A 10,600-nucleotide genomic window follows, 5' to 3' on the forward strand; every position below is an offset into this window, starting at 1 on the left:
ATGAACTGTAGCTTATCTAATGGAAAACCTAACTACTGGATAAACATATTATTTTGGTGTAGTTTGTGAAAAACTGGCAACCCGTGGGGTGGCAGTGCTTAGCACTGCTGCCTCACAGTACTAGGGTCCCAGGTTCAATTCCAGCCTTGGGTGACTGTCTGTGTGGAGTTTGCACATTCTCCCTGTGTCTGCATGAGTTTCCTCCCACAGTCCAAAGATGTGCAGGTCAGGTGAATTGGTCATGCTAAATTGCCCATAGTGCTAGGGGCATTAGTTAGAGGGAAATGGATCTGGGTGGGTTATTCTTCAGAGGGTCAGTGTGGGTTGGTTGGGCTAAAGGTTGTGCAGGTTTTCCGAGTGATAGTTCCCCTCATGCTTAACACGGCTCTAACAAAATGTTAAACCATATGTTTTGTGCCAACATAGTCCAACAAAGGGTGCTTCAAACCATTAACAGTAACCTTATTTACATGTTCAAGAAGCTAAAAGCCTGTTTCAGCTGTAGGTCCTAGATAACTGTTCTAATATGACAGGTAGCTCATTTATTTCTTGTAATGAGTGAGTAATTTTTGCAGCCAGTTTGAAGGACTGGGATGCTATTTAGCTCCAGTACAATGAACAATGCATGATAAATCTCCAGGCCATTTCTCTTTATTAGATAACCCAGTTAATGCAACTGCTACACAAAGATCTTTTGAAATTGTAGTGACTTTTTGTAACAGTGCAAAATATCAATAGCAAACTGATTTCAACGAAAACAAAAAAAAATCCAGAAAGATATGTGGCAGGTTGCCCATTTAATACCAACTGTAACATGCCATTGCAAACAAAGTCAGAATGTATTATTTTCAGTCAATTCGATCCCCTATGGTATGGAAATAGGCCCTTTGGCCCTACAAGTCTACACCAACCCTCCGAAGAGTAACCCACCGAGACCCATTTCCCTACATTTACCCCTGACTAATGCACTTAACACCATGGGCAATTTAGCCTGGCCAATTCACCTAACTTGCACATTTTTGGATTGTGGGAGGAAACCCACGCAGACACAGGGAGAATGTGCAAACTCCACTCAAACAGTCACCTGAGGCTAGAATCAAACACGGGTCCTTAGCACTGTGAGGCAGCAATGCTAACCAGTGAGCCACCGTGCTGTCCCTGTGGGCAGTTAATTAAAAACTCCTCAATGGCAAAAAAAACCATCATACAGAAATACAGAGATATTTACAAATGCATTTTTTTTTCTGATTCATCCAATAAGAAGCTGTACCTTCAAGATGAATGTACTTTAAAAATATTGACACGTCTGCAGAGAATTTTATTCTTACAAAAACCAATTATGACTTAATTCTATTCTCCACTATTTTCCAAAAATAGAAATAAGTTCCAGTTAAGATACGTGATAGGAAAATGTTCTTGTTTCATTTTTATATAAATACTTTTGCTCAAATTTGCTGTAAACGGGTTTGATTTAATAACAAAATATTTACCTTGTTACCTTGCTACAAGAGTTAGCAGGAAATGAAAAATTCATCAAAATTTGGATTGAGAATAGTTCTGAAATGAAGGAATATTTTCGCATACTTGCAAGAAATGAAATGAAGGAATGACTTTATTTAGTTGATTAATCTAATGCTCATAGGAAACACCTTTCAAACCATTTTAATAGATGTTACTAAAGGATAATTATTTCAGGTTCAAATCTCACATAGAGAGCATGAGGTAGTGTGTAATCAAGGCACAAGTTCATTTTGAACAATACTTCCATGCAAAATAGAACTGAGAAAACAGTTATGCAAACATTAATGCCCTTGTCTCACTTTACTTGAAACAATTAAAGATAGGAACTAAAACTCTGACTTATTTAATTTTTCAACAGTTTTACAAACATATTTCATGTTACTCTTGTACCTAATTATTTAGGAGAAAGCAAGGGCTGCAGATGCTGGAGATCAGAGTCGAGAATGTGGTGCTGGAAAAGCACAGCTGGTCAGGCAGCATCCGAGGAGCAGGAAAATCGACGTTTCAGACAAAAGCCCTTCATCGGGAATGTGTTAGTTAATTGGAAATTACTTTCCAAATGTTACTGAGACGGGAAAATATATTGAATGGAGTCATAATACAAATTGTAAACTATGTACATTACTTCCTGTGAAGAAATCTCAACCACGGCACAAAACTTACTTGATTGCACATTTTAATTGATTTCTATCTTTAAAATTCTAAGGTGCAAAAGCAACAGGCTTGAAAGATGGAAAAGTTTTCCAAAAAACAGGAAGTAATAGAACAAGCTGTCAGGAGATTAACATGAGTAACATAGCACACTGCCCAAAGCTTATTCGTTGCTATATTCATTATTGTTCAGGCGATATGTTTGTGGAAATGAGTTTCATTCCGTCAGGGTCTTTTACCTCACTTCTGCAGTCTGGTAGCTGAAAAAATAAATTCAATTTTCAATTGCACACTTTTTATACCACAACAAAGCACTCCAAAATATCTACAAACATATAATGAAATACTGCAGTTACAGCTGACAGATGAGATGAGCAACATTATCAAGATCCATGTAATTTGCAGGGTTATTCCCTTCTATGAAATTCTTTTATTCCCTTCTAATAAAAGGCAAACCTGAAAGGGTTCAGTAAAGATTTATAAGGATGTGTCAGGGTTGGAGGGCTTGAACTATAGGGAGAGGATGAACAGGCTGGGGCAGTTTTCCCTGGAGCATCGGAGGCTGAGGGGTGACATTATAGAGGTTAACAAAATCATGAAGGGCATTGCTGGGGTAAATAGACAAAATCTTTTCCCTGGTGTGGGGGAGTCCAGAACTAAAGGACACAGGTTTAGGGTGAGAAGGGAGAGATTTAAGTGGGGCAACCTTTTCATGCAAAAGATCAAGTGTGTATAGATGAGCTGCCAGAGGACGTGGTGGAGGCTGGTACAATTACAACATTTAAAAAGGCATCTGATTGGGTCTACGAGTAAGAAGGAGTTAGATGGATGTGTTCCAAGTACTGGCAAATAGGACTAGATTAATTTAGGATGTCTGGTTGGCATGGACAAGTTGGACCAAAGGGTCTGTTTCCATGCTGTACATCTCTATGACATATTACAGCAATAACACAAGTTAGAAATTCATTGCTAATTGTTGTCAATATGGAAATAATTTGTGTCTGAAACTAGTAGGAGCTGAACAATTGTCACTGTGAACACAAATTACTCTGCAGAGGGGGAGGAGAAGGAGGAAAGGGTAGAAATTTCAGAAATAAAATCTATATTTTTAAATTTTAGTTTGCACTCCCACAAAAATAAATTCCAGTGCAGGACTGAGGGAGTGAGTGATGTATTTCAGATAAAGTGTTAAACCCAAAATCCTATCTACTTGTTCAGGTGGACACAAAAGATCCCATTGCACTATTTTAAAGAATAACAACCTCCCTACCCAATACTTTTTCCATTATATTCTGTCAGAAGCCAAAACAATAACATTTAATAGATGAGCCCCAAATTAGGAAATTACCATCAAGTTTTTTCTTCAGGTTTTTTTGCTTTAACAGCAATCTGAATCAACGCAAATTAAGTATGAATTAATAGGCAAATGGTACTACAAATAAAGAGGTAAATTGCACTTTACTCAGTACAATAAAGTTATGTCTTGCATAAATATAAACAAACATTCATATCACTCCTTATGCAAATATGTTACTATGTTGCTACACAGTTCCATAATTTGCTGTACTTTATTCATGCAGTGTAGGTGATGACTCATATCCACCAACAGCTTATAGCTTCTTGCTTCATGATTAGGACCATCATCACCAAGACATATTTGTATGATTCCTTTCTCTCTCAGATCACCAAAGTCCAGATGATACTATTTTCCAGACTTCTTTTTCAGCTGACCAGCCAAGTCTGTTTGGCTATTTTTGCGAAACACTGGGTTATTTTGTGTCTCTGGCTTATTCACACAGCTTTCCAAGATTGAGACATTTTTAGCCAGCTTACAACACATTTCCACACACTCCTATCTCCTTTTCTCAAAGGTTGACCTCTTTCTGAGAGTGTTGAGAGTGTGGTGCTGCAAAAGCTCAGCGGGTCAGGCAGCATCCAAGGAGCAGGAGAATTGACATTTCAGGCATAAGCCCTTCATCAAGAATGAGGCTTGTGGGCCAGGTGGGACTACGAGATAAATAGGAAGGGGTGGGGCTGGGGGGAAGGTAGCTTAGAATGTGATAGGTAGATGGAGGTGGCAGTGAAAGTGAGAGGTCAGAGTGGAGGATGGAACAGATACGTGGAAAGGGAAATGGACAGTTCAAGAGGGTGGTGCCAGGTTGGAGGCTTGAGACTGATATAAAGTGTGTGTGTGTGGGGGGGAGGGGGCTGGAAATGAAGAAACTGGTGAAATCCACATTGATCCCATGTGATTGCAGGGTGCCAAAGCAGAAGATGAGGCATTCTTCCTCCAGGCATCAGGCGGTTAGTGTTTGGCAATGGAGGAGGCCCAGGACCTGTATGTCCTTGGTGGAGTGGGAGAGGGAATTGAAGTGTTCAGCACGGGACAGTGGGGTTGATTGATGCATGCAATATTCCGACAGCGGCCTAGTCAATATCCTGTACAGCTGCAACATGACCTCCCAACTCCTGTACTCAATACTCTGACCAATAAAGGAAAGCATACCAAACGCTTTCTTCACTATCCTATCTACCTGTGACTCCACTTTCAAGGAACTATAAAACTGCACTCCAAAGTTTCTTTGTTCAGCAACACTCCCTAAGACCTTACCATTAAGTGTATAATTCCTGCTAAGATTTGCTTTCCCAAAATGCAGCACCTCGCATTTTATCTGAATTAAACTCCATCTGCCACTTCTCAGCCCATTGGCCCATCTGGTCAAGATCCTGTTGTAATCGGAGGTAACCCTCTTCGCTGTCCACTACACCTCCAATTTTAGTGTCATCTGCAAACTTACTAACTGTACCTCTTATGCTTGCATCCAAATGTAAATGACAAAACGTAGAGGGCCCAGCACCGATCCTTGTGGCACTCCTCTGATCACAGGCCTCCAGTCTGAAAAACAACCCTCCACCAGCACCCTCTGTCTTCTACCTTTGAGCCAGTTCTGTATCCAAATGGCTAGTTGTCCCTGTACTCCATGAGACCTAGCCTGCTAATCAGTCTCCCATGGGGAACCTTGTTGAACGCCTTACTGAAATCCATATAGATCATATCTACCGCTCTGCCCTCATCAATCTTCTTTGTTACTTCTTCAAAAAACTCAGTCAAGTTTGTAAGACATGATTTCTCGCGCACAAAGCCATGCTGACTATCCCGAATCAGTTCTTGCCTTTCCAAATACATGTACATCTTTCCCTCAGGATTCCCTCCAACAACTTGCCCACCACTGACGTCAGGCTCACCAGTCTATAGTTCCCTGGCTTGTCCTTACCACCCTTCTTAAACAGTGGCACCAATCTCCAGTCTTCCATGTGTGGAAGTACAGGTGAATTCCTGTTGGATGTGAAAGGATCCTTTGGAGCCTTGGACACAGGTGAAGGGGGAGGTATGGGCGTAGGTTTTGCACTTCTTGCGGTGGCAAGGGAAGGTGCCGGGTATGGGGTGTGGGCTGATGGGGGGGGCATGGATCTGACGAGGGAGTTGCAGAGGGAATGGTCTCTCTGGAATGCTGATAGCGGTGTGGAGAGAAATATATCCCTGTGGTGGAGTCTGTTTGCAGGTGTCGGAGGATGATGCAATGTATCTGGAGGCTGGTGGGGTGGAACCAGAGGGGGTTCTGTCCTTGTAGTGATTGGAGAGGTGGGGTTCAGAGGCGGAAGTATGGGAAGTGGAAGAGATGTGCTGGAGGGCATCTGAAGAAGGATGCCATCTGAGATGTTTTATGGTGGAATTGGTCCTCCTGGATAGCTGCAGAGATGAGTTTGGTGGGGCAGGAACAGGCTGAGTGTGACTTGGATCGTCTGATCACAAGAATTGTGCATTCTTCGTCTTACACCTATCTGCTTTTATTTTGTATTGACAATGTGTATTCATTGCCTTCACCATCCAGCTCCTCAACTTATAGCTTCATTTTACCTACAAACCACACAGCTTGTCTGTATCTTCCTTCCAATTTGTACTACTTCCAGGTGAAGAGGTCATTAGGTTATGGTGATCAGTATTCTTTGTCAGTATTACTTAATCACAAAGGCCAACCTCCCATCTATGGAATCTATCTACCAGGCCCGCTGTCAAGGAAAGGCCGCCAGCATTCTCAAAGATCCATCCCACCCTGGCAATGTTTTTCTACAACCTCTACCATTGAGGAGAAGGTACAGAAGCCTGAGCACATGTACCAGCTGGTTTTGAAATAGTTTCTACCCTACTGTTGTTAGAATACTGAATGGACTCACAAACTCTTAATATTCACCTGTACCTGTACTTTATTTTTGCTGCTGTTTACCTATTATTTACTGCCTTTGCTACCTAACTCTGCCTGTATTGCTCACAAGACAAAGCTTTTCACTGTGCCTCAGTACACATGACAATAAATTCAATTCAATTCAATTATCTGTGAAAATCATAATTGATCCTTTTATAATTGATGCAAACTCTTACACATTCTTTCCAAATGTTCTTAAAATCAATTACAGATTCCACAAACCTTTGAAAGAAATTATAACCTGTTCTAATTATACTCCTGTTGGGATCAAAGGTCATTATACTCAAATAACATCATGTACCGTATTGGTGGGAGTTTACTGAATTCAAGGTAACTCCCATTTTCATGCATTACAACAATGATTACACCACCAAAAAGTACTTAATTGATTGTAAAACTCTCTGAGATGCATTTTCTTTCTTTTGTTTTTATCTGAATTTTAGCAAACACCAACCTTTTATGGCTTTGATGAAAGTCTTCACCCATTTGGTGTTAGGATTCATGCAAACTTTCATCCCATTTTTCATGGTGATACTGTAAAAAGGCAAATTTTTAAAATCTAATCCTCAGAAATCATTTACTACATTTTCATCTGCAAAGACACTTAAAATTTTTTAAACACTTTTAAATGTAATCTCACAATCATAATTAATCAAAAGTAATAATGAGTCCATCTTAGTAAATATACATAGTAAAAGACAAATTAAGATTTCAGTTTTTTTAGTTACAAGAGAATATTCTGATACATCTACTCACATTATTTCTGTTGTCACGCAATGAGGTCCTCTGGGAATGTACTTTACATTGCGAATAAAATTTGGGTCAAAACGCTTGGTGGTAGTCACGATACACTTACAGCGTCCCTGGATTCCTGGGATTGGAATCCCTGTGAATGGATATTTTAATTTATATTCAATTAGTAGTTGAAGCAGAGAGAAATTTAATGTTTTGTGTCGGCATTGAAATTTTATATTTGTTCTGTACGTGATCTATTTTGATTGAATAATCCTCGAATACTCAGACACCACAGGAATTAATTTGAGACTACCCAGCAGGCAGTCCATGTGTTGAACCTATAATTTGTTGAAACGTCCTGAGTATTGACTATTCACTACTACACTCCATCCCTAATCTGGTATCACCTGCGAATTTAGAAATTGTGTTTTGATTTCAATGTCCAAATTCATAATCTAATGTGTGAATAGCTGGGATTGCAGTTCAGATCCTTGTGCAATATGACTTCCCATTTTCTATCTCTCTGAATAATTACCTTTACTCCCATTCTCTCTGTTCTGTTTGAAGCCAGTGAACAATCCATTCCGTCACTTGTCTCCAAGCTCTGCCATCTCTCACCTCAATCATTTGTCAATAGTCCACCACTTTTGAGAACCCAAATAAGTTGCATCCACCACATTACCATTGTTTACTCTCCTTATTACCTCATCAAAAGTTCAATAAGATTAGTTAAACATGATTTCTTTTTACTTTTGAAATCAAGTCTATTTGATATTCTGTTTTGTTTAATTTCTAGATTCTCTCTGTTCAGAATTATTTTTAAACCACCAATGTTAAACTGATTATAATGCTTTAATTCCCTGGATATGTTCAGATCCCCTTTAAAGTCACGTTACATTGGCTATCCTTTGGCACTGAATGTTTTTGAAATGAATTATTAAATTAAGTAGCAATGCATCTGCTATCTCTTCCTTAGATTCTTTTCAAATGTAAATCACTCTTGCGAGGGTTTTGCCCTCTTTTGAGTTTGTTTAGTTTATTCAATTGATCAAATTGAAACATTTTAAAGGTACACATTACTCATCATATCATTCAATGTTATATCTGCCTATTCCATTTCTTTGATAAAAAATAATTGAAATAATTATTCAATATTTCTGTCATCTCCTTATTGTTATTAATGATATTACTCTACCACTTATTCGTCCCACTCCCATAACAACGTCCTTTTTTAGATTAAATACTTCATTGTTTTGTCTTATATTCCTTGATAATTTGATTTCATAGTTTCTCTTTGCCTTCCTAATTGTACTTTGTTGTGGTTCTGTTCGCCGAGCTGGAAGTTTTTGCTGCAAACGCCAGGGAACGAAACGTTTGCAGCAAAAACTTCCAGCTCGGCGAACAGAACCACAACAACGGACACCCGAGCTACAAATCTTCAACCAGACTTTAATTGTACTTTGTATACAGGTTTCCTTTATGCTGAATCGGTCCCTTAGTCTTGATACAATCTTGGCGTCTCAATGTCCATTACAGTGCAATTGAGTTTCAGTAGCATCTTGCACGTTAATTTTAACATTCCTGACACTGAAATTTGATGCTTGTAAGTATTGGAGTCTCATTCCTTCAGAATTTAATTGTTGCGCGTTAAAACTAAAAGCAATATTTAGAAATTCTTCTTTCACTCTCGTTAACCTCTCTCAAACTTAATGTAGGCGTCTTTTGCCACAGTTTACGGAAGAAATCGAACGTCACGTCTAACAAACGATTGGAATAATTATGAATTAGATATCCGTATTTAAACATGAGTCATGTCAAATTATTCCACAGCGTCACTGTATAATGCCTGAAATGACAAAACAGTGTGATATATGTGTATAAAATAAAGGCACAAATTCCTATACTGTCCCGTAAACTGTTTTTAAACCGATAAATTTTCTTATTCGGTCAGGAATTAATTTATTTCAAGCAGGGAACTTCGCTGGTGAACGCTACCAAGCAGAATAGTAGGGATCGATAGATGCTTGCTTTAAATGTTGACTGCTTTTTGTCTACACAAGCGACAACCGGATTGCTAGACACACCGCTGTCTTCGTGTCTACAGTATGAGGTTCCCTTTGTTTCTGAGCGATATGGGTCCGTTTCAAAAGTTTTGGGGATTACTTGTGCCGCGGATACCTTCCTCGCAGTGTTTTAGCTTCGGATCATCACCAGAACAGAAGTTCACCAGAATACCACAATGTAAAATGACCAATCTCCTTTGGTTTGGGCTTGACAATGGTATAAGCTGCTGTACAAGACAAATGTCAGAAATAAACACTGAAAACAGAAAAAAATGCTGGAGATCAGAGCGGGTCAAGCAGTACCCACGGAGAGAAAGTAAGTTAATGTTTGCAGTCCAGATGATTTTTCAGCTTAGTTTGCTCTTTCTTTTGCTCCATAGATGCTGCCTGACCCGGGGTGATCTCCAGTAAATTTTTTTGTTTGTTTTCAGTACAGATTCCAGCATCTACAGTTATTTCTGACAGCTCCTGTGCTGTCAGAAACAAACAGCCTGGAAACTGCCGGAAGCGGTATCAGTGAGTCATGGTTAACTTTTCCATATCACAGGCCTGCAGCTGCCTGCCTCCTCCTCCTCCCTGAAAGAGCAGCGGGAATCCTGAACCAGGTTTTCACTCTTCCCAGAAAGCCATCTGCACGCCGTGAAGGGTCAGAATCAAGTGAATTCAAAACGAAGCGGGATAACGCTCTTCCATTTCACTCGATGTTACCAAAGCAGATTTTAGTTCTAACATGAACATTGTTCGATCCCCATGGTGTTCCATTCACGGGGGAATACCATGGGGTACACATGCTAGGGTAGCATATATAAGTTGCAATTAAAATCAAATAAAAATCAACTTTTGTCAGTCTAAAGCAGAAGTCGACATACCCTGTGCAGTCATGGCACACAGAAGCAAAACCAGGATGGTGAGAATAGCTGCTCCTTTCATCTTGAATGCCTGGGGGGTACTGGTGAGATTTCTGCTGAGGGGCTTCTCTTTATCGTCTCTGTACCTCTCAGTTGAGTGGAGCCGAACTGAAGATTGGTCCCAAAACCCTATTTATTAAACTTGTGTCCACTTTCATTTTGCACAACCTGAAGAGGTGGCCATTACTAAAGTTGGGAAACTCCTGAGGGAATCTCCCTTCAGAATAAACCATTCTGACCTCTTCTATAAGTGAAATAAAATGAAACTGCTATCAGCAACATTCTTTGGGACAGACTTGGTCGATGACCTTTAGATCATTAACCCATGTTTCTCTGTCCCCAGATGCCGCCTACCCTGTTGGAAGTTAATTGCATAATATTTTTTAGTTGGTTGTGACAATTTTTACAAATTTAACCTCAGGCAACTTTTTGTGTTAAAGATCATCTAATTACTCCC

General features: G+C 39.7%; 1 protein-coding gene across 1 annotated transcript; it reads right to left on the reverse strand.

The window, feature by feature from the left end:
* Positions 1–2,301: 2,301 nt before the first annotated feature.
* Positions 2,302–10,227, reverse strand: LOC132820242 (interleukin-8-like). Its single transcript, XM_060832251.1, has 4 exons — positions 10,105–10,227; positions 7,194–7,323; positions 6,892–6,971; positions 2,302–2,432 (listed from the first exon to the last, which is right to left on the reverse strand). The coding sequence occupies exons 1-4, from the start codon at positions 10,163–10,165 to the stop codon at positions 2,413–2,415; spliced, it is 291 nt and encodes a 96-aa protein (XP_060688234.1). The 5' UTR covers positions 10,166–10,227; the 3' UTR covers positions 2,302–2,412.
* Between the last annotated feature and the right edge of the window lie 373 nt (positions 10,228–10,600).

Source organism: Hemiscyllium ocellatum, chromosome 1 (assembly GCF_020745735.1).
Source record: "Hemiscyllium ocellatum isolate sHemOce1 chromosome 1, sHemOce1.pat.X.cur, whole genome shotgun sequence".
Lineage (NCBI taxonomy): Eukaryota > Metazoa > Chordata > Chondrichthyes > Orectolobiformes > Hemiscylliidae > Hemiscyllium > Hemiscyllium ocellatum.